The 24931-nt window shown below is 44.8% G+C and overlaps 1 protein-coding gene across 7 annotated transcripts in view; it reads right to left on the bottom strand.

Moving 5' to 3' along the window:
- LIMCH1 (LIM and calponin homology domains 1) overlaps nucleotides 1–24418 on the bottom strand; it is a 321761-nt gene extending 297343 nt beyond the window's left edge. For 4 of the 7 annotated variants that reach the window (XM_025887552.2, XM_073891587.1, XM_025887551.2 and 1 more), the window contains exon 1: nucleotides 24222–24410. In XM_025887552.2, coding sequence (XP_025743337.2) covers nucleotides 24222–24317 — 96 coding nt within the window. In that variant the 5' untranslated portion in view covers nucleotides 24318–24410. Of the gene's footprint in view, nucleotides 1–24221 lie in introns of all 7 variants that reach the window. The other 3 variants (XM_025887555.2, XM_025887556.2, XM_025887550.2) reach the window with 2 other exon arrangements.
- Nucleotides 24419–24931: the final 513 nt, after the last annotated feature.

The raw sequence follows: 24931 nt of genomic DNA, 5'->3' as shown, positions 1-24931 counted from the left end.
CTTGCGAAATCTCTTCCTGTGACGTTTTCTAGATCAGTGAAGAACACACCTACCACTCTGTGGTCATGCTGGGTGTCACCTGTGAGCCTCACTCCTCCATCTCCCTACAAGCAATCAACCCTATGTTCCATTGATTTTAACTCCTAAATTTCTTCATGCGTACATGTTTTCCCCAATCCCGCTTGAATGACTCTAGTTCAAGCCACCATCATCAAACACCTAGATTACGTTATGCCTCCCTAGTTTCCCTGACTCCGACCTTGCCCCTTCCCTCCACTCCTTCCTCTCTACTTCAGGCCTAGGGTTCTGAACCCTGGCCACACACTACAACCACCCATGGAGCTTTAAAATATATACACACATGCATGCACATAGACATGTACATATACCTACATATACAGGCCACAGGCTCTGGTAATGGTGGTTCAGGAGGTTTGGAGTGGGATTCAAATATGCGTATTATTCAAAGCTCTGTAAGTTGGTTATGATGTGCAGCCAAGATTGAAAATCAATCAAAGTGATTTTTCCCAACACAGCTCTGATCATAACTTACAAGGCCCTTCATGCCCAAGCTATGCTCAGTTTTTTTTTTATTAGTTTCAGAGGTAGAATTTAGTGATTCATCAGTTGCATATAACACCCAGTGCTCACTACATCAAGTGCCCTCCTTAATGCCCATCCCCCAGTTACCCCATCCCCCCACCCACCTCCCCTCCAGCAACCCTGTGTTTCCTAGAGCTCAGCGTCTCTTATGGTTTGCCTCCCTCTCAAGTTTCATCTTATTTTTCTTTCCCTTCCCCTATGTTCATCTGTTTTGTTTCTTAAATTCCACATGAGTAAAATCATATGGTATTTGTCTTTCTGTGACTAACTTACTTTGCTTAGCATAATACCTTCTAGTTCCATCCACATAGTTGCAAATGGCAAGATTTCATTCTTTTCGATGGCTAAGTAATATTCCATTGTAATATACACCACGTCTTCTTTATCCATTCATCTGTCGATGGACATCTTGGCTCTTTCCATAGTTTGGCTATTGCGGACATTGCTGCTATAAACATTGGGGTGCATGTGCCCCTTCGAATCACTATGTTTTTATCTTTTTTTGTCTGTTTGTTTGTTTGTATCTTTTGGATAGATGCCTAGTACTGTAATTGCTGGGTCTTAAGTTAGCTTTATATTTTTAACTTTTTGAGGAACCTCCATACTGTTTTCCAGAGTGGCTGCTTGCATTCCCACCAACGGTGTAACAAGAGGGTTCCCCTTTCTCTGCATCCTCACCAACATCTTTTATTTCCTGAGTTGTTAATTTTAGCCATTCTGACTGGTGTGAGGTCGTATGTCATTGTGGTTTTGATTTGTATTTCCAGGCGGCCAGGTGATGTGGAGCATTTTTTCATGTGTCTGTTGGCCATTTGTATGTCTTCTTTGGAGAAATGTCTGCTCATGTCTTCTCAAGCTATGCTCAATTTTATGTTTCCCAAATGTGTGTGTTTTCCTTCAATCCGGGGTCATAAAAGCCACAGTTCCCTGGCTTTATAACACACCCTACCCCTTTGCCATTTCAATCCTCCAAAGAGCCTTCACTGGTACCCTCTGTTCCAGATTAAGTATCTCTCCTATACGCCCCCCTACCCTACTTTACTTCCCTCATCACAGCATGTACTGTGATTGCCTGTTTATGTGTATATTACTCTAGACCATAAGCTTCAAGAACCTCTCTAATTCACAGCACCAACCACCAAGCCAAACACAGAGCAGGTGCTTAATATGGGAATTGGCAGTCAATAGTGTGGAAGAGACAGACTTACAATTGATTAAACTGTAAGATGGAAAATTCACTGCTAATTAACACAGTCCTATGGGGAAGAAAAAAAAAAAGAGGTAAGAGCCATATGAGCTCTCCCTTCATGGGACGTGGAAGACTTCACCAAAAGACCACCCTGGGTATTGAGCAAAGTACTGAAGATTGAGTAAAGGATCACCAGAGGAGAGGGGACATTTCACACCCAGGGAACCAAATCTGCAGACAGCAGTGTATGGGCTACCAAGCTGCATCAGTCAGGGATGGGCAGCCGTTCCCTCCTTTTCAAACCCACAGTCATCCTACTAATTCAGGCCTTCGGCACCGATCCACTGAACCACTACAAAACCCTCCTCCCAGCCTCCAATTCCTTTTCTCTACTGCTGCCTAAATTATAGACTGAGAACTCTGTTCCCTCTGCTATAAATAAATAATACATAAATAAAACCTCTGATGGCCCCCCTATGCACCCGAATAATCATGTACACAATTCTTCCTAAGGCACCTAAAGTCTCCATGGATACAGCCCCCAACCCACTTTCAGCCTTGTCTGTACCTCACACTGACCCCCATTCTATTTTAAAAACCCACTCTTTGTGCTTCCACCACACTGGACTACTCACTACTGCCCAGTTCCACCTCTCATGTTCATGTTTCCATGTTTTTGCGTAACCCGTTATATTAGCTACCTATTCCACGATAACGCTACCTAGCAAACAACCACCAACTTCAGTGAGTTGAAGTCAGCTGTTAGGCAGTTCTGCTGAACTTGGATGGACACACTCCTAAGTCTAGAGCAGTGGTTCTCAATCAGGAGCAGCTTTGTCCCCCAGGAGATATCTGGCAATATCTGGAGCCATTTTGGGTTGTCACAACTAGAGGCGGATGGGTGCTCCTGGCATTTAGTGGGTAGAAGCCAGGAATGATGCTAAACATCCTAAAGTGGACATTCCTCCACAACAAAGAATTACCTAGCTCCAAATGCCAATAGTGACACAGCTGAGAAACCCTGCTCTAGGTGTTGGCTGGCTGGCAGCTGGTCTAGGATGGCCTCCATTCCCTGAGGCACCTGGCTCAGTCCATGTTCCCTCATCCACAGCAGGCTACCATGGACACCTTGTCGTAGTGATGGCAGAAAAGAAGCAAGAACAAGCAGAATTTTGCAAGGTGATTCCAGTCTAAGCTTAGAAACAGTACGTCATCCCTTCAGCCAGCTTCTTTCGGCAAAAGCAAGTCACCAAGCCTGCCCAGATCCAAGGGGTAGGGAAAGCGACTCCACCGCTCTAGTACGAAGTGCAGTCACGTGCCAAAGGATGCCTATAGGGGACAGAATGAAGACCTGGTGCAAGTAACCATATGAATTCTGTTCCCTCTATAAAGGAAACATGATTTTGGAATTCTAGAGGTGCTCCTTTCTCTCCGCTCCATCTTGTTGACATTTCTTTTTGGGTACTTAAAATACCATACATTGTGTTCCCTACACTTAGGGGTGATCACTGGTATGGACTAAACCATTTGCCTCTGGCTGGTGCTATTCAAGAACTGCTTATTGAATAAATGAACATCATGCAAAGGACAGTGACAAGGATGTGAGCACATACCCTGGGACATGTGTGACATGACGGAGAAAAGAAGAAGATTCTCCTAAAGAAACTTTGCTCAGATATTCAGAATTTCATACTGGTCTTTAGAGTCCACCATGAGATACTGACTCTTTATTCCATCACATGAGCTAGGGATGATGTTGTTGGCAGAGGATATCCTAGTCCCTGAATGCACATCCCTTCACACACCCCCACAGAAATAATCATTAAAATGAGTTTTAAATCTTACATCTGCCAATACTGCCCTGTACAACCTACTTGTTTTGTCATCTGCTGGGTTCTCCACCCTGGCTGCACATTGGAACCACTTGGGGGAAACTGTTATGAACTAACAATGCCCAGGCCCCGATCCAGATCATTTTAAATCAAAAGCTCCTAAGTGACTGAAATCTGCAACCAGAATGAGAACTGCTGAGCTCGAGCTCTCCACTAGCAGAGCGGCAGGAATTATTATTGAATGTTTAGTTTAAAAAATAAAATTTGAGAAAACTCCAAATTTCTGTAAGACTTTAGTTGAATTAAAGGCTCCAGAATGAAGCAAAATCTTAAGCAACATGGATTTCGGTATAAATGGTGCATATTACCAGTGATTACCTGTATCAGGTGAGACTCAGGTTTGGAAGCTCTTTTATTCCTCCATTGTTTGTTGTTGTCTATAATCTAATAATTTAAAAGACTAGATTCATTTTGGAAGATACACCTAGAGAGAACTTAGCATTTATCCAAGCAGACTAGATTAGGACTAATGATTCTATATCAGCATATCTAATATTGAATCCCTTATATATGAAACATGGTACGTGCTGATTCTATAGCCACTTGTGGTTTTCAGATAGGTCCACAAATTCTCTGAGGCTCCTCCCTTTAAGTGAAGCCTAACTCCCCTCACCTTAGGTGTGGACTGTACTTAGTGACTCATTTCTAGGGAAAGGAATGTGGCTGGTATGGAAGCATATGAAGTCTAAGGCTGACTCATAGTAGGTGTTGTGTCTTCCTCCTTGCTCTCTTGAATCACTCACTCAGAAAGTGAGAGGGAAAGTCAGTTGTATGTTATAGCGACATATAAACAGACCCATGAGAGGGCTAGATGGTAAGGTCCTAAGACCTCCTGCCAACAGCCAGCAAAGAACTGAAGCTCCCGCTCACACAAGTGAGCCATCTTAGAACAGGATCTGCCAGCCCCAGTCAAGCCTTCAGATGATTGCAACCCTAGCCAATATCTTGTTTGCAACCTCAATAAAGACCCTGAGCCAGAACTGCCCATCTAATCTTTCCCATATTGCTGACTCACAGAAACTCTGAAATGATAAGTATTTGTTGGTTTAAGATGCTATGTTTTGGGTTAATTTGGTATGCAGCAAAGGTAACTAATGCACCATCACAACATTTTAAGTTTTCCTGACAAATATCTAGAAGTGTCCCTTCTCCCATTTCCACATACTCTCAATACCCTCCCTGCGTGTCTCAGGACCCTTGTTTTATCAATCCTTTCTTCCCTCTGTTATATAATCTGCATCTCCCCTTCTCTTCTCTGAAAGCCTTCGAATATGTTCCAGTCTCTCCCATCCTTAAATACAGAACCAAATGAATCCAGCTGTGACCGTGTTCCTCTCTTCCTGCTCTTTACTACTCTCCCTTCTTCACTGACAAGTACCCTGAAGTAATAATCTACATTCCCTCTCTGTTTTCACACCTCCCACAAGCCTTGAGCCGCTGCAACCACTTCAATAACAAAGCAGTTCCCACCATCCTCCTCACTCCCACAGCCACAGACCTGCTTCTTGAATATCTCACAGTATCCTCCAAGTACACACGTGAGCCTGAACTCATCCTCTCTCCTCATACCACTCCTCTTCCAAGCTTTCCTGTCTCGGGAAATTATTCCACCCCAGGGACAAAGCCATAAATTCAGGAGGTACCCTCAATTACTCCATCTTGCCATTCTTCTCCCACATCCATTCAGTCACTAAATCTCATCAATTCTGCATCCTTGACATGCACTTCCACCGTTGTTACCATCACCACCTCTTTTATCTTTATTCCTGCAACAACCCTACGGCCCCTCTGCTTTAGGACTGGCCACTGTCATCATTCCCTGTGTTGCCACCAAAGTCACCCTCCTGAAAATGCTATAATGACGTCCCTTCCTTGCTTTTCAGTTATTCCCCATTGCTTATGGATAAAATCCAAATTCTATTTTAAAATATTAATAGCAGTTAACACTTGTTGAGCACTTGACCACAAATGTCAAACACTGTTATTGGGGCCTTACATGTATTAATTTTTTAACACTAACCACAATTCATGAGGCAGACACTGAGAATACCCTTACCATTTCACAGATGATGAACTAAAGTCCCACAGAGGCCAAGTAAGTTTCCCATGGTCAAAGAGCTAGTAAAAGGCAGAGCCAAGTTTTTAACTGAGGCTGTCTGATTCTGTCAGCCCTTTGAGCTCCAGCTCCAAACCCTAATGCATGATGCCCACGGCCTTCACTGATATAACCCAGAGTCTTTTCTCATAGCAAATGCTAAGCTCCAGTTCAGCAGCTGTCTAAATGTACCCTGCTCCCACAAACCTCCATGCCTCTACTCAAGCTGCTCTCTCGGTCTAGAAGGCTCTTCTCCAGCCCTTGTTCTCACCTCTCCTCACTCTCACCTTCCCCATCCAAATGTCAGTACTTGCTCATTTTTCAAGCCTCAATTCAACACACATCTCCTCAAAGATGCCAATCCCTCCCGAGGGAGAAATGTTCACTCCTTCCTTTGTGACTCTAAGGAAACCTACACAAACTTGTTTCCTAACACTTTGTGATAGACTGGAATATTATTGGAAAAATATGCACTCCTCTCTGCTCCCACTGTGAGTTTAGAATGTCCTTCCCCATACCATGACTCTGGATATGGTCACATTTCTTGCTCTGACAGTAACAACATGAAAAGATGTGAAGCAAGTGGAGACTTTAAATCCATTTATGGTTTGACAGGGCTCCAGTGCACCTGTCATTCATTTGTCCTTAAGCGACATTCCCCTCCACTTGCTTCTGGTCCAAGGAGAACACAGAGACACATGAAGCAGACCTGAATCCAACCCACAGCCTTAAGCTGAACGCAGCCAACCCAGAGCTTGAAGCAGAACCACTCTAGCTATCCCTTGGATCTGTGAGCAAGAAAAAAACAAACAACAATCACTATCTGCCACTGAGCTTTAGGGGTGGTTTGTTACACTGCACTATTATACCAAGAGCTGACTAATACATACCCAGAAGTCTTCATTTCATGTGTTTATTTACACATCTTAAAGGCTAAGAACAGTGCTTAGAACATTAAGAACTCTTAACATTGTTGAGATATAATTCATATACCACAGACCTCACACTCTTTAAAGTGTATCTATCAGAATTTTTTAGTATTTTCACTAAGTACCATAAATGAGCGGGCAACCGTGACCACTATCTAATTCTAGAATATTTCCATCACCCCAAAAAGAAACCCAGTGCCATTAGCAGTCTCATAGTAGATTTTTGTAAGTGAATAACTTAATGAATAAAAATGTAAGAAAATTCTTAGAAGAACACTTATTCCAAACTAGCAGGATGATATAAACATTGCAGAAAAAGAATTTAGAAATGTTTCTACATTAGGTATTTTAAGGTCATTTTTTAAAATAACTTATACCCATATTTCTCATAAATTTTAAATATAAATATTTAATATTCCTTATAATGGCTATTGTAAGGCAAAGTCCATTTGGGGATTTAATTTTGGTCTACAGATCACAGAGAGATGCTTACCTTAAAAGCCACAAAGCATACAGGAGGAGGGGAGAAAAAAAATCCACATAGTTCAAAGCTATCAGTAATGAGGAAAACATGATATGGAAGCTGCTTTAGCACTAAAAGAAAAAAATCTCTTGGTCAAATGCCAAAAATAAAATCTCAATATTTCTAATAATAGGGACCAGAGTCTTAAAAATTAGCAAATCATACTTTAAAAACACAAAGGTCAAAATCTCAAAGAATGGCAGGACTGAAAAACTACTCTGGTTGGATCATTGACATCATACTTAAACACTTACTTTTTTTTTTTTTTTTAGATTCCAAAGAAAACTATATTAAAAAAAAAAAAACTCTATAATGACAGGCTCATTTCATTGTATTAACCAAAAAAATAAAATAAAATAAAGGAGGAGGGGGTCTTATGTGAAAGAGTAACTCCATAAAAGATGCCTTTGGAAAAAAAGTTTATTGAAGACATGTATCTTGAATAATGAGATAAATAAGAAACTCCTATCAAGGGCAAATGTTCTAAACTCAAAAAACATAATTTCTATGTAAAGAAAAAGCACCCCAGACTCTATTTTGCTGTGCTGTATGAAACTATTTTACCCAGTCTAAGAAACGAGAAACCCATCATTCTAAATACCATCACCTCCTTCAACAATAGCAATGAAGTGAAAATCTGACCAAGGACCAGCAAAGTAACCAGTGAGCTTTCAAGTATCCTGACCCCATCTAAGCTGCCCAACCAGTTTTTATTTTTACCCTCCTCCTTCCCGCACTGGCTTTGCATAGGACCCAGCTGCGCTGTGCCAATCTGGGTCACTCAACCAGAGGATCAGTGGGCGACAGCCGCCGTATCCACTTTTAGAAGGGCCCGCATGCCTGGGGAGTGCACAGGCACAGAGCCGAATATTCTCCAGGCCTGCGCATCCAGCGAACAACAACTGTGTGGTTTGGCTATTTCTAGGCTTCGGGCTTCAAAAACGACATGCTTACCTGAGGCATATGGAGTTAAATGGCGAAAATAAATCAGATTCTACTATTGAATATTTTCATATCGAACATGTTTTAAAAGCTGCTGTTTGATAACTCAGTAAGTAAAAAGGTCTTATGAGATACTGGGAAGAAAGGAAAACTGCAGTACCCAGGATGGACCTTTCTAGATTCTTTTTTCTTTAGCTTTGTTGGGGTATAACTGACAAAATTGTAAGACATTTGAAGTGTACAATGTGATAATCTGATATGTCTACATTGTGAAAGAATTCCTCTCATCTAGCTATTAATACATTCCATCACCTCACATATTTATTTTTATGTATTACAGAAACACAAATATGGTAGATATGAGAACATATATATGAGAATATATATATGAGAACATTTAAATTCTTCTCTCTTAGCAAATTTCAATGATACAACACAGTGTTATCAACTATGGAACTATTAGTTATACTTGAGCTCCTCAGACCTTATTTATCTTACAGCTAAAGTTTGTACCCTTTTACCAACCTCTCTCTACTTCCTCTACCCCCAGCCCCTGGCAGCCACTTTTCTACTCTCTGTTTCTATGAGTTTAACTTTTTTTTTTTTTATAAGATTCCACATATAAGTAATACCATGCAGTATTTGTCTTTCTCTGTCTGGCTTATTTCACTTAGCACAATGCCTTCAAGCTCCATACATGTTGTCACAAACAGCAGGATTTCCTTCTTTCTCGTGGCTGCATAATATTCCATTATATGTATGTATGTATGTGTATAATATACATATATAAAACTAGATATGTGTATAATATATATACACTATATATATATGCATACTTACATATATATAATACACCATATCTTTTTTTCTTTATTATGTTCAGTTAGCCAGCATATAGTACATCATTAGTTTTTAATGTAGTGTTCAACGATTCATTAGCTGCATATAACACCCAGTGCTCATCACAACACATTCCCTCCTTAATTCATCGTATCTTTCTTTATCTTGGATTGTTTCCATATCTTCGTTAGTGTGAATAATGCTGCACTAAACATGGGAGTGCAGATATTTCTTTGATATCTTGTTTTCATTTTCTTTGGATATATACCCAGAAGTAAAATTACTGGGTCATAGGGTAATTCTATTTTTTTATTCTTTCTTTCCTTTCTTATTTATTTACTGGCTCCATGCCCAGTGTGGAGCCCAAAGTGGGCTTGAACTCACAACCCTGAGATTGAGACCTGAGCTGAGATCAAGAGTCAGGACACTTAATGGACTGAGCCACCCAGACACCCCTGGTAATTCTATTTTTAATTTTTGAGAAATTTCTATACTGTTTTTCATATTACGTTCCCACTAGAGGTGCACAAGGGTTCTCTTTCCTCTACTTTCTCACCAACACTTGTTATTTCTTATCTTTTTGACGATAGCATGCTAACTGGTGTGAGGTAATACCTCATAGTGGTTCTGATTTGCTTTTACCTGAGGATTAGTGATGTCGAGCACCTTTTTATGTACCTGCTGGCTGTTTGCAGGTCCTTTTTGGAAAAGTCTCTATTCAGGTCCTCTGCTTATTTTTTAATTGGATTGTTTGGGTTTTTTGCTATTGAGTTGTGTGGATTATATTATTTTTTAACAACACTTCGAAATCAATCTGATTCATTCAATCGCATTTTTATACTTAGTAGAACCAATTAGGTGCTTGGTTGAGCACCTGGCATTCAATGACATCTTTAAAACTGACCCTTTTCTAGTCTTATAAAAATAGGAATAAAACAACCTATTAATGCCCTATTTTTTTCAACCATTCCCCAATTATAACCCTCAAACTCACTTCCAAGAAGTTGCCACTGTTCTGAGTTTTTTATTTTAATTATTTCCTTGCTTTCCTCTACAGTCTTACCACCCCTGAGTGTGCATTCCCGTATACTATCACATTCTAATTAAAATGTTGGTAATTTTGTTGGTGGCCTCCTCAATGTCTACTTCCCAGATTTTACTTTAGGGAACTCAGCACTTTGTTATTGGATAGCAGCCAGAATCTTTGTTAGAGATGGACCAGGATGGACCCTGTTTGGCTTAAGCTAATCAACTTGTCTGTTCCCCTGTTGATCACAGAAGGGGGATGTGTCCCCTTCTTTTGCCTAGGGGGTATAAACAGAATATGAGGACTGGAACTGTTCTTGCCCAGCCAGCCCTCAACTGGAGAAGCCTAGACTTTCTGGGATGGGGTAGGACAGGGGTCGATGCACTGTGTAAATCCTGAGCATAAAGTCCCATAATGCACAGCTCAGTGAATGGCTGAGAGAATCCTTGTCCCTACTGACAACATTTTGCTGCTAAGACATCTTTCCATGAAGTAGGGATCTACCTCCAGACTCCCAATGAGCCAATAAACCATCTTCTTTTCTAAAGCCAGTTTGGGTTGGATTTCTGTTGTTTGTAACCATCAGAATACTAACTAAAACACACACACACAAAATCTGAATGAAAAAATTATGAAACATACACTCATATAAAGCCAAATGAATGAAAAAAAATTTAACATACAATTCATGACTCTTGATGGTAGTTAAAAGTCAGTGACCTACCATATCAGAACAACAACAGGGTCCATCTGGCCACATGGGGCCCAGAGTCCCCCTCTGCATTAGAATGTGGGGCTGGGAACATGCCTAGAGCCTCCTTTGGGTAAGATTTCTCTCCTTTCCAGGTGGTACCAACTATCAAGCAGTGTATTGGGTGAAGAGATTCATTTTGGGGGGTTTCTTTAAAAATACTGAAAGCACATCTAAGGCCAACACTGGCCTCCTGCATCCTTAGGCATCCCCCAACCCCACCCCACACTCCTCACTATGTTTCCCCTAACCACTGTCCCTCAAGGATGCCCTTGGTGAAAAGCCTGTATCACACCCCATAGCATGGTGGTAACCAGCACAGGTCAAGCAGCCAGGCTGCCTGGGTTTGAAGGTCAGCTCCACCATCTAATGACTATGTGACTTTACTTGTTTCTCTAGAAAGTGGAAATGAAAGTTTGAACCTAGCTCACGGGGGGGTAAGAAGTGAAATGCTTAGAACAGGGCCAGCCAGGCTACAAGCCCTCAAAAACTTGTCATGGACTATGGTAACTTGAGGGAGTTTGGAGAAGATCCCACCTCCAAGAAAGAGCCACGTGTGGCCCCAGGCTCAGGCCAGGCAACACCGAGGACCCCTACCTTCTGCCCGAAAGCTGAGCAGCCCTCCCTCTACCTACTGCAGCTACATTCCGCACCTCAGTCACCCTGACTCCCAACACTCCTGCCTTACTGGGCTCCTTTGTCTCTTCCTTCAGAGTGTTCACACAACCTGTTGCTTTTTGCCTGGCCAGTTCCCGCTCATCCTTTGGGTCTCAGCTTAAACAGAACCTACTCAGAGGCCTGCCCAAGGCCCCAGAGACCAAAGATGGTCCCAGCCTTCTCCACAGTCCACACAACCTGCTCTCCCCTTTCTGAACATGTATCCCACACATGGAATTCCCTGTTCAGGGTCCACCTTTATCTTTCACAGTGGCATGTAACCCCACAAGGGCAGGAGCCATAGTTATCTCACATACTACTGAGTGCCCAAGGTCTTCTGACAGTGGATAGGAAAGGTGATGTTCCTAAAAAAGTTTCCTTATGACCAAGATCCTGGATTCCCAGGTTACAGCTGTACGTATGAACATGAGGAAGACAGTAAGTCTGCAAAACACATTAAAATCCAAGTATCTCTACTATAAAACAATACACACATTCCTGAAAATGAATAAACAATGTCCCAAAGTAAGACAAATAACCAACAACCTTGTATTTTTGAAAAATCACACACTAAAAAATAACAGGGCTTATGGAAAATATAGAGTTCAGACAGAAGGCTCAAATCACATTCAATTTTGTAACCAGAACACTGACAAAAGCAGAAAGAACAGTGAAAATTACTAGCACAGATAAAACTGTTTCCTAGCAACTTTGTACCATACACAAAGAAGCTGTTCAATAAACAGCTGTTAAGGGAAAGAGGAGGGAGAGAGGGAGGGGCAGGTCATCTGCTTGGTTAGAGAGTTACTTGGGATCATGATTTTTAGAGGTTTTGCTTTTACTTCTAAAGCACAGCAGCCACCAGCCCAAGCTCAAGCTCTGGAACAGGATTGCCTGGGTACAAATTCCAACTCTGCCACTTATTAGTTACATGACACCAGGCAAATCAGTTAACTGTATTCCAGTTTTCTCATCTGTAAAATTGGCAGAAAACTGTGCTTACCTTATGTACCAGGCACTGTGCCAGGTGTGAGATAGATAGATAGATAGATCTTCCCATTAACTCAAACAAGGGCCCAGACTAGCAATGGCACGTAAGTGGTCTAGAAATATGTTAACTATTACTATTTTTATTTGGCACTGAATTAGCCACTTTATCACTTTATGTTATCACAGTCTGTCAACTCTTGCAACACGATGAATCAGGCTCCACTTGTCACCCACCCCTCCTATTTATGACATCTTGCAAGGTCTCTGCGGAAACAGGAGGCAACCACATCTGTTGGTTGATGACAACATTCAGCTCCAAAAGCTCCTTTGTAAATTTTCTGCAGGAAAGGCAGAAAGGATGCTATTTCTCAGTGTTTCCATTGGGTCATGACAATTGGTGGTCATAGCCGTGGTCATTTATTAATACCAGTTACTGGCCATTAGCTTTTATGGGAAATTCTCCTTTTAAAAAATACTTATCTAGTAAGAACTCATACAGGTTACCATTATAATAAAAATTCCTCATACCAAAAAGCATATGATACCTAGGAATAAATCTAGCCAAACAGGCAAAGGATCTGTATTCAGAAAACTATAGAACACTCATGAAAGAAATTGAGGAAGACACCAAGAAATGGAAAAACATTCCATGTTCACAGATTGGAAGAACAAATATTGTTAAAATGTCTATGCTACCTAGAGCAATCTATATATTCAATGCAATCCTTATCAAAATACCATCAGCATTTTTCACAGAGCTGGAACAAATAATCCTAAAATTTGTATGGAACCAGAAAAGACTCCGAATAACCAAAGGAATGTTGAAAAAGAAAACCAAAGCTGGTGGCATCACAATTCCGGACTTCAAGTTCTATTACAAAGCTGTCATCATCAAGACAGCATGGTACTGACACAAAAACAGACACATAGATCAATGGAACAGAACAGAGAGCCCAGAAATGGACCCTTAACTCTATGGTCAACTCATCTTTGACAAAGCAGGAAAGAATGTCCAATGGCAAAAAGACAGTCTCTTCCACAAATGGTGTTGGGAAAATTGGACAGCCACATGCAGAAGAATGAAACTGGACCATTTCCTTACACCATACACAAAAATATACTCAAAATGGATGAAAGACCTAAATATGAGACAGGAATCCATCAAAATCCTAGAAGAGAACATAGGCAGCAACCTCTGTGACCTCGGCCGTAGCAACTTTTTTGGATATCCTGTAAGTTGAAGTACTCCGATCTTTCTTTCATACCAAGAGGTGGGAATTATCTGCACCCCCACAACAGGTAAGAGAGAGGAAGCTGACTGCTTTGAGGTAGGAGAAAAAAAGGTGAGAGTCCCAGGTGAAAATGCTGGGGGGGGGGCATGTTTATTTAAAGAACAGAGATGGGGCGCCTGGGTGGCTCAGTCGTTAAGCATCTGCCTTTGGCTCAGGTCATGATCCCAGGGTCCTGGGATCGGGTCCCACATCGGGCTCCCTGCTCAGTGAGGAGCCTGGTTCTCCCTCTCCCTCTGCTGCTTCCCCTGCTTGTGCTCTCTCTCTCTCTGACAAATAAATAAATAAAAATCTTTAAAAAAATAAAATAAAAAATAAAGAACAGAGATGTTTGCTCTCCAATTCTGCAGAGAGGAACTGTGAGCTCCACATCAGTCCAACCTGAGGGGAAAGTTGGCCTCCTAAGTCATTCCTTCAACTGATATCACCTGCCTAAGAGCCAACAGTGAAATCACTTTCCAAGTGTCCAATCACTGACTGTCTCCAGGCAACCACCGGGTAAACTGCTTTTTTTAATCAGTCTTTAAAAAAAAAAACAACTTTGCTTCCTGTCAGGGCAGCAACAGAGTCTATTTTCTCTGCCATGGCAGAGTCCAAGTGCCAACCAGGCAATTGTAGCTGGGCACAGGCTCCCTGAGAAACCTTTCGGGCCATGGGTAATGTAGCCATGGGGCTCCAGTAGGGAGCAGACTGAGGAGGAATGGGGACAATGACTAAGTCCCAGTCCTTGGCCACAAGAGCTCTGGGGTTTACCAAAGGGGGGCAGATCCCACCCAACCATATATTCGTTACAATGATATATGACAACGTTTCTAACAGAGGTGGATACTAAATGCCAGGTTTGCACAGAAGAGGAGGGATTAATGGGCTCAGAGGAATCAGGGAGTCTGCTTCAGAGGCAGACATATTTAAGCTCTGTCTGGAAAGGATCTGTCCCTGGAGAAGTGGAGAAAGGACATCCCAGGGTCCCCCTAGCTCAGTAGCCATTTTCCCATTTCTTCCGAGGAATAGAACCCAGAGTATGACCTGAGGACAATGAAGCCTCCCCTGCAACTAGGAGTGGCCATGTTATTGAAAATCTAGGCAATAAAACATAAGAAGTATCGGGAATTTTCTAGAAGGTGTCTTATGTAGTCTTCATTTTTTTATTCCTCCATCCTACTTTCTTGAAAGATGATGTGATGATGAGTCTCTAGCAGCCATGTTGAACCATGAGGAAGGGGTGTGTAGGGGTGGTGGGTTCAAGTGCTGAAAGAAACCAAAGTCACAGACCTCCAGAGTTTACAACTTCTGGGGTTCCCAAATGGCACATGACTTTATTAGCTTATAAAGTCCCTTCTTTTAGAGGCGTTTGGGGCAAGTTCCCAAATTAGAGGACATCTATAGGTCATCACCCAAAGTCTTACACAAAACTGCTCCACTCACTCACTGAAAGGCAGGCAGGCTTCCTGCAAGCCTCTCACCTCCGAGTGGGGTACAGCTTCTCTAGCCCCTGTTGTGTACAAGAATTTTAAACCCAGGGGCGACCGCGTGGCTCAGTTGGTTAAGCATCTGCCTTTGGCCCAGGGTCCTCGGATCGAGCCCTGCATCAGGCTCCCTGCTCAGCGGAGAATCTCTCAATCACCTCTCCCTCTCTCTCTGCTGCTCCCCCTGCTTGTGCTCTCTCTCTCTCTCTCTGTCAAATGAATAAATAAAATCTTAAAAAAGAAGAGAAGAATTTTAATCCCAGAGTCCATGCTCAAAAAATAAATCCCAAAACCCTCTCTGCCATTTCTCCTAGAAAAGGAGGTCTTGATTTATCTGTGCCTGGGTCCTAAGAGGTGCAGTGGATCGTGGCTTGCAAGAATATTCGAGAACTTCTGACTCAGCCCCTTTCCCTGTCCCCTCCCCCCCACATACACACACCTTCAATACATCTGGAGGACTTTAACAGTGTTCCTATTCTACCTTTTTTTTAAAGCATAATCACAATAAAACATGTGTTGTATGTACATGCAAGCCCTTGTCTCAAATCTGAATCCATCTAATTCTCCTGCTCAGCACCCTTCAATGGTCTTAGCTGAAACACTACTTTCACTGAGTCCTTGTCTGCCTCAAGTACGTCTCTCTTAAGCCCGCTTTGTCTTCATAGCACTCATCCCAATTTGTAATTGTGTATTTTAGTTTAAGCTCCCACACATACACACATACGACATTGTGCACTTCATGTGGGTGGGAATTAGGTTTCTATTGTTCACCATCTAACCCTGGTTGTCAGCACTATGCCTGGCACATTGTTGGGGCTTAGTAACTACTTTCCAGGAAACAGATTTTTTAATTTGTTTAAAACACGTTCACACATTAATGTTTATTTTCACTGTATGCTTATTTTTAGTGTTTACACTGAAGTGAACTTACAAATGAGTGATAACCAAGTGTCCCAAATAATTATTTTCATATTTTAAACAATTTGGCTGAGCCTCTCCTAGCCTTCATTCAGTTTCCCATTAGAAGAAGATAATGGTTTGAGTATCATTCTTTTTTTTTTTTTTTTAAAGATTTTATTTATTTATTTGAGAGAGAGAATGAGATGGAGAGAGAGAGCATGAGATGGGGGAGGGTCCAAGGGAGAAGCAGACACCCTGCTGAGCAGGGAGCCCGATGCGGGACTCGATCCCGGGACTCCAGGATCATGACCTGAGCCGAAGGCAGTCGCTTAACCAACTGAGCCACCCAGGCGCCCGAGTATCATTCTTTTTAAATGTTTATCAGGGCAGGAAAAGAGAGCTGTGTACTCAGCACAATAAATAAAACTCCAATCCCTTGGTAAGAAAAATAAGGCTGAGGATTTTTTTATAACAGTATTGGGTCATGGAAATAAAAATGCCACAAGCCTTTGCCCTTGACATTTACTTTAAAAAAAAACAAGTGCAGGCCTATTCTTACATAGCCTCCTAATGGGCTATTTAGGGATAGGTGGGTGGGGTAGGTCTCTAAATTCTACGGTTGACCAGGTGGCCAAGCTGCATCCTGTACTAGCAGGTTGTGGGTTTCAGACTATCACAGGCAGAACGCAGAGCAATGGAAACATGGAGCTTTCTCAGCCTAAACAATACTTTGTTCTTAAGGTCCCATCATAGATATAAGGACGCAGTTCTGCTGACAACATAAGTTTAGTGGGAAAAGATATCCACCAAGATATTCCTTAGGTGCATGTCACAAGACTATGTCACCTCATTTTTTCTCCCTATGTTAAAGATAACTCCCTGAGATACAACGGCCATCCCATCAGGGTTAGCTTCGTGAGGACATCTCTTTGGGAGTGTTGTTTTCAACACTGCAAACATGGAATTTTACCACAGCAGAACCGAACTGCATGACATCATTCTTCCTTGCAGAAAGAGATAGAACATCTCCTCATGTCCCAGGGCAGAAGTTTTTCCAATATTTTGTCACCTTTTTTTAAGCACTATTTTTTTTCCTGTATCATCTAGTAACCCTCTAATTTAGACTATTTTGTATTTCTCAATCACTTAAAAACAAAGTTCTTTTATCCTTTCCTTTCCTGATGTGACTGCACTGAAGTCATCCTTTTTCCCACTCCACTCTCCACCCCAAAAAGATGGTATCTGATACTTTTCTTTTGCTTCAAATGTAAGCACACACACATACTTAGGAACAAATGAGGGGAAATATTATAAAATTGTTTTGCACATTTTTCCGAACCACCAAAGAGTAAACTGGGCTTAAAAAGAAAATCTAGGGGTGCCTCGGTGACTCCGTCAGTGATGCAACCGACTCTTGGTTCTGGCTCAGGTCATGATCTCAAGGTCGTGGGATGGAGCCCTGCGCCAGGCTCTGTGCTCAGCGGGGAGTATGCTTCAGATATTCTCTCTCTCTCTCTCTCTCATAAATAAATAATAAATAAATAAATAAAATATTTTTTTAAAAAAGAAAGAAAATCTAGCTCCAGTGAGAGTTATTCAGTCAACTAGTGGGTTTTTTTTTTTTTTTTTTGAGAGAGAGCGAGAATGGGAGAGAGAGTACATGAGAGAGGAGAGGGTCAGAGGGAGAAGCAGGCTCCTCGCCGGGCAGGGAGCCCGATGCGGGACTCGATCCCGGGACTCCAGGATCATGACCTGAGCCGAAGGCAGTCGCTTAACCAACTGAGCCACCCAGGTGCCCATCAGTCAACTAGTGTTAACTCAGTCCTCAACCGTGAAAATAAAGGCCCACCCAAATGATTAAGGTTAGACTGGAAGGTAGGTGATGGGGATGCCGAGTACAAGCCAAGACTCCCAGAAGTCACAGAGCGGCTTTGTTCTGACCCTTCAGTTCTTTAGGATGGGACGTGGACACCGGCAGGAGAGACCGCCCATCTCCTCTCTTGGAAGGACATGGCTCTTGGCTGAACTCAACAACAAAACCGTTCCCAGGTGGGATCTTGGCCAGACAGGAGCACTCTCAGGTGAAGGTGAAGGAGCTGTGGTAAAGGCCTCAGACAGATGCACCAACGGGGCTTAAACACATCAGTGCGGAGAAGAGACACCCCTTCGCACCCATATTTGAAAGAGACAAGCCACGGGGAATGGTCTAGGGACCCACACCTTCCGAAACCCACAACCTGCCCCCACATATGGGGGAAGCCTCTGCAGTCAGAGAAACAGGAAGCTCAGTCCTTACCAAAGTTTTTACACCTGGTCCTAATGTGGGACGCAATATAAGGGATCAGATAACAAGGGCTGCAAAGTCAGACAGCCTGGATTTGAATCCTGACTCTAACAAGTACTCACTGACTTGGTGAGTCTGGGGAGGTTTCCTAATTCCTGAAAGCCCCAATTTCCTCAACTATAGATTTGGGGTATCTAACAATGTATATATTCATAAAAGTTAAGAAAGTGTGCTTTAATTAAGTCCTAGTTCTGCCACTTACTTGAAAGTTTGGGCAAGATACTTAATTTCTCAGGACCTCAATTTTCTCATCTGCAAATGGGGATAATAGTAGTAGTACTTATTTATAAGGGATTCATTCAGACATAGACTTCTTAGCCCAGTGCCTGGCACACAGTAAGCACTCAATAAATATCAGCTTTTATCATCATGAGCATCGGTTTCATTACCATCATTATCATTACCATGTGACTCCTAACCACACTCTTAAATTTCAGAATGGTTCAGAGCAGAAAGAGAAGCTGCCAGGCCAATTTCCAGGAGCTGCCTGGTCCCACCTAGCACTGACTGGCACCCACGGAATCACGGCCAGATGTCTGCATCATGGCTCCATTGTCATCCCTCAGCGGAGAGCAGAGGGCCAAGAAATCCAGTTGCTGGGGACACAGGCCCCACCCTGCCCCTTCTTGGTGGCCAGAGCTCAGTCTCGCATTCGGAGCTGGCTCACTGCAAACTCGGTTTCCAGGGAGATGCTGGGGCAAGAAGTGCCGGCTCCGCCTCCCATTCCGTTTCCCTCTTCCCCAAATCTGTGGGACCGCACTGTTCTCCTACCACGTGACCACATTGTGTCATAGCGGCTCTTGTATACAAACAGGCCAGATTATTTAAATGTCCCTGTGAGAATGATGCTGCCTGCTCTGATTTACATATCTATTCAGACCACTACTCCTTTCCGTGGTCCAGCCAGAAAAGGTTTTCTCCCTCTTCCTCAGCTCCCCACGCAATGCTGGAGAGGCACATGCCAACTTACCTCTCCGCGGTATTGAAAAGATGTAAGTATCATCAAGTCCCCCCAGAGGCGGAGAACTTGAATGACTAACTTATGGCACGTGTTCACTCGTCATGACACTGCAAACATCATATGTTACCCGCCACTAAATGCTAGGTTCCCAAAGACTACTCCTAAATTTTCCCTATTGCCAAACAATACAACATCCGTTCAGTCTTGGAGAGTGAAGGTACCCTCAGTGCTTTTAATCTTGAAAATCAGGTCCCAGTTGAGTAAGAAAACAATTCTATATGGGCAAGTGGAAATGACCCAAAATGATGAACTGATCCCTCCCGGCACAACTTCCCACTCATGTGAAATATGGATTAGGTCACAAATAAGATTATATTCAGCACCAAGCCCCACAGGCATGCTATGATTAAGGTTAAAGGAGTCCAGAGAATTCTCAAGTTGAGAAGCAAGGCTAAGTTGGGTTGAAATTTCCAACCCCTCCCCAGAGGCCTGGCAACCTGTTCCAAATCACAACTGAAACTAAGTTGAAGGGACATCTGTTTCTCCAAAAAGTTTCTGGCACTGCAGAGAAGAACACAGATTAGAACAGATAAATATTGTTGTGGGCAGAGAGGCAAGGGGGGATGCGGTGGTTACCAAGAAAATTAGAATCATCTCCCCACTAACAAACTCCTGTAACTCAAGAGATATCATCAAGGGAAAAGGAAAGAAAGGAAGGAAGGTAAGGAGCAGGAAGGTAAATAAAGGGGGGAATTATTCTTTTTCCTAGCGGGAGCAGACACAACTTTAGTAAACAAAACACTGCTACCTTTGAGATGAATATTCAGACAGCCACTATTTGTATAATGACTTAATGCTGGATTGTCAGCAAGAGGAGAGGCATTGAGCGCTCTGCTTGGAGCTCGGTAACAAAGACTCTGCAGTAAACGCAAATATTCTACATAATATTGAGCAATCATTTTCTAAGCCTTAATGGACTGGACCACCAGGATCATTTTATGAGTAGATATTACTGGTTTTGCTCTGATCCCTAACTCTCTTTTAATGCAAGGTAACATAGCATCTACTCAAACTTCTAGGCCAGGTATCTGGAGCTCATGAGGTAAGAACGGAATGAGATCAGTAGGTAATTGATTTATATTTTTTTACAGTGAGAAACTTAGGGTTCTGAAGATTTTCTTCCAAAACAGCTATAGGAACAAAACAGTAATAATGGCAATCACAGGAGTGTTAATGATGACAGTGGTGATGGTGGTAAGAATAGCAGTAGTGTTGTTAATGGTAATAATGTCAACCATTATTACTTAGACAGCAATTCCTAAATACTGGGGACTCTTCTGAGCATTTAAAATATACTAACTTATTTAACTCTCGCAGCACTCCTAGAGGTAGGTAAGGTATTCTTGGTGCCCGGGTTTTACACATGCTTTCAACAGTATCTTTGTGATTTTTGTTGTTGTTAACGACTGGAGCTAGCTTTCAAAGAAAACAATTTAGAACTAAAAGGGGAGGAAACACAGCCCGGCCAAGGTCACCCAGCTAGAAGGTAAAAGACCCAGGATTCAAACCCAGGCTGCCCCGCTCCAAAGTCTGACCTCTTAATCCCTGTGCGGTCCTTACTGCCTCTTTGTTTAGGAAGGCCTTCTAGAAAAGGAATGTGGAAGGAAGTTAGGCCCCTGCCTGCTGGTGGCCACAATTAATACTGGAAGTTTGCTGTTTCCTTTAGGAGTCTCCTGAACCACATTAAGACATGCAGCCTGCTTCTGCAGCTATTTAAAAAAAAAAAAAAAAAAGTTCTGTGTTACTGAGCAGCTCCCACATGGTCTGTGACCTCCATTTGGGCTCTCACCTTTGCCAGCCAAGGCACAAGCTGGGAGTGGGCTGAGTTGGGAATATCCGTGCCCAGGCCCACGTTTCCTGCCAGTCACAATCCCCTCCCCTAGCCAAGGCTGAGAAATTCCTCACTAACAAGTGATCTCCGGGAGCTTGTTCCTTGAGACTATTAAGAATGAATCTTTTCGGGCCAACCCATGACTCAAGGAAGACCAAGGGCTGAGGAGGAAAGACAAGCTGCAAAGTTTGTTTATTAACCTACTGCACCCAAGGGAACATTTTTCTGAAAGGGTGAAATTCCTGACTACTCAAAGGGGGTAGGGAGCCTGTGGGAAATTTAATCACCGACGGAACAAAAGTGAAAAACAAAGCCCTTCCAATGAGGATGTTGCCGAAGACAATGGGGCCCCTAAACGAGATGCAATTGTCCCGAGATAACAATCCACCCAGGAATTCAGCTCGCTCTAAGTACTACAGTATTGCTATATTAGCCGCGGAATCTTTGTTCACCGGGCAACTGCGCGCAAAACCATCTGTTAAGGCTCCCGGGTCTCCCCGGTTTGCAGACGAGGCATTTACATTTCAAGAGGGACCTCCGGGAAGGAAAAAGGGAGGTCACTATCTCTCCCGGGAGCAAATACCTTTTTACACAGCCTGGGAGGGGAAGCTCTCCTTTCCCAGAAACCGAACTCCGCAATTGAAAGGAGATAGGCCGCTTCAATAATGCACGCGCAGAGCAGAGCGCCAAGGCCGCCCCGTCCTAAAGCCACGCACGCCCCACGGTTTTCGCATTCTCAAACGGGCATACCTGCAAGGTATCACGAATAATGCCAGGCCGTCTATAGGACCTAATGGGGGCTCTACTTTCTAAGGAAGCCCTTTTTTTTTTAATGATGATCTTTCTTTTTTTTTAAGATTTTATTTATTGATTTGAGAGAGAGAATGAGAGATAGAAAGCACAAGAGGGAAGAGGGTCAGAGGGAGAAGCAGACTCCCCGCTGAGCTGAGAGGCCGATGTGGGACTCGATCCCAGGACTCCAGGATCATGACCTGAGCCGAAGGCAGTCGCTCAACCAACTGAGCCTCCCAGGCGCCCCCCCCCCCTTTTTAAACCAGTGGAACCAGGACAAAAGCTGATATCCTGTACTGCATAATATCTAGCCTAATACATCCCACCACTTAAAAACAGACTGTGGTCCTCTGGGCTGAAGAAGATGTTTTAGATCTTGATCTAGGTGGGGGCTGTCATTGTACATATACATATGTGAACATTCATGGAGATGTGTGTTTAAGATTTGTGCACTTCCCTGCATGTAATTTATAGGGCAACCCATTTTCTCTATTAATGTTACAATTAAGGATACTGAGGATAAACCACTTGCCTTCAAGAACTGCAGGATTGCTGGGCCCTGATATCCTCCCCTCACCTACTATCCACATCCAAAATCTCTCCTGAGAATTTCAAAGTTCAAGAACATGAAAAAGACAGCTCTCCAACTCTCAATGAAGCCAGTGAATACAAACGTCTCCTGTGTGTCCTGTGAGCCCAAGTATGCAGCACAGAGAGCACCTGTCACACCCCAAGCCTTTCCGGCCACAAATCAAAAATTAAAAGCCAAGGTCTTTTTCTCATCTGGTCATGAGCCATCAAATTATGAGAGATATGATTGGGGCTTTTATCAACAGAGCCTCAAGTTTGGTCTTCTGTTTCTTTCACCCTATGTTTAAATAGATGTTTCTAAACTCTGCCAAACACTCTTGCTTGGAGCAGGTTAACCCTGGGAGGGGCAGGCCTCTTGCAGGAGCATTAGAGCCCCAGTAAGTGAGGGTGGTTTCTGCAGGCAACTCAGCAGGTTCAAATCTGTTCCATCCTAGGCTCTGTTACCTCTGAAGCATCCTGAGAACGGGGGGTGGGGGGGTCACCAAAATGACAGCCTGAGTACTAACAGGCTTCACCATTGCTGGGCCAATGACTTAGCGGTGCATTTCTTCCTCTGAACCATGGGCAAGGAGGGCTACCTGTCCCTGAGGAAAAGGGTCAAATTCGCCTTCCGCTAAGCCTCAAGAAAGGCCGTCTGGGCGAAACAGAGGCTCACTGCACGGATCACAGGGGGTCACCTTTCCCCCCTCGCGCCCTCCAAGCGTCCTGATCCCCGGCAGACGCGTCATTTGGGGAGCGCTGAGCCACCAAGCTGCATCTATCTACAGATAGACATCGAGAATCAGGATCACCCAGCGAGCGCTTCCTGGACTGAGCCGAGAGCTCCAGTGATTTCCCTGGCCTGCCACCGAGTCATTTAAGAAGTGAAATATGCCAGCGGGGCCGGGGACTCGGCACCTGGGAGCCCGCCCCGCCGCCTCCGCTATGGAGTGGGGGCTGCCAACGGCTGGGCAGCGGCTATGCGGATGGCGCGCTCGCAGGTGGGTCTTGCAGGCTCCCGGCCCTGTGCGCTGCCAGGAATACAGCCAGAAACTCTGGTGGGTACGCGTTTCCGTGGAGACACTGCCAACTCCGCTCGGGAGGAGCTGCGGGGGGGGGGGGGGGGGGGGGGGGGGGGGGGGTTCAAGAGGCGGAAGGTAGGACAGGGAGCAGGAACCCCCCAAATGCGGCGTCAGCAGCACTCTGGGTCTCGCGCTTCCTGCGCCTTTGCGGCGCTTCTGCGGGCACTGCGCTTCCCTTGGCCCCGCGTGGAAGCGGCGGGAGCTGAGATTTGCGCGGCTGGCGGGCAGGAAGGATGCAGGCGCAGGAGAGCGCTTCGTGCCCCCCACGCGCACTGCGAGACTGCGGCGTCCCTCACTTCCGCCCACCCTCGCCCGAGACCCGCGCCAGGGCGCCAGGGCATCGCAGCTCGCCCGAGGCCCGGACGGGTGACTCGGAGCAGCTGGCAAAAGAAAGTGGGGGGGAGGCGAGGCTGGACCTGTCGTCCGTGTGCGCGGGTCGGTGGCTTCGGGCGCCCCTGCAAGGCCTCCCGCCAGCCGGGGGCACCTACCTCGATCCACTTCTGCGCCTCCGAAAAAGCAGGCTCGGGGGGCGGCTCCGGCTGCAGAGGCTGAAGAGCTTCCAGACCCAGAGCGGGACAAGCCATTTGCGAAGCCCCGCGTGCACTCGAGCGCTGGGCCGCCGGGATGAGCACGGCCGCCGCCGCCGCCGCCGCTGCCGCCGCCGCCGCCGCAGGAGCGCGCTCCCCGCCCCTTCCCGCCAGCCCGCTCTCCCCTCCCCTGCCCGCCCCGCCCCCGCCCGGCGCAGGTCCCGGAGGAGAACCGCGCGCCTCCGGAGGACGCCGCGGCAACTGTTCCCTGCGCTGCCGGGTCTCCGCCGCGCCCCGAGTCCCGGCGGGAGCGAGCGCGGAGGCGCCGGGAGCTCCCTCTCTCCCCACCTTCTCTGGCCGCTCCGCATCCCCCCCCCCGGGGGAATGGGAGGGTGTCAGCTACCGACTAAAAATAACCAAGAGCGAGCACTGGGTGTCTCCCTCCCTGCCCGCAGTGGGGCCTGGAGAGGGACTCGGCCAGCCGCCCCGCACGTCCCCGCGCCGGGCCCGCTGCGGACGGGCAAGCGGGTCGGCAGGCACCGGGAGACGGGCGCCCACCGCGGCGTACACGGCCCCAGGGGAGCCGGCGGGGCCGCAGTCGGGCCGGAGGACGCGCGGGCAGGGGCCTCGCCGCACCTGCCGGCCGCCCGGCCGCAGAACTGTGAGCAAGA

Source organism: Callorhinus ursinus, unplaced genomic scaffold (genome assembly GCF_003265705.2).
Source record: "Callorhinus ursinus isolate GAN/ISIS: 27379988/994484 unplaced genomic scaffold, GSC_fseal_2.0 scaffold4, whole genome shotgun sequence".
Lineage (NCBI taxonomy): Eukaryota > Metazoa > Chordata > Mammalia > Carnivora > Otariidae > Callorhinus > Callorhinus ursinus.
This window is presented reverse-complemented; position numbering and strand designations above follow the sequence as displayed.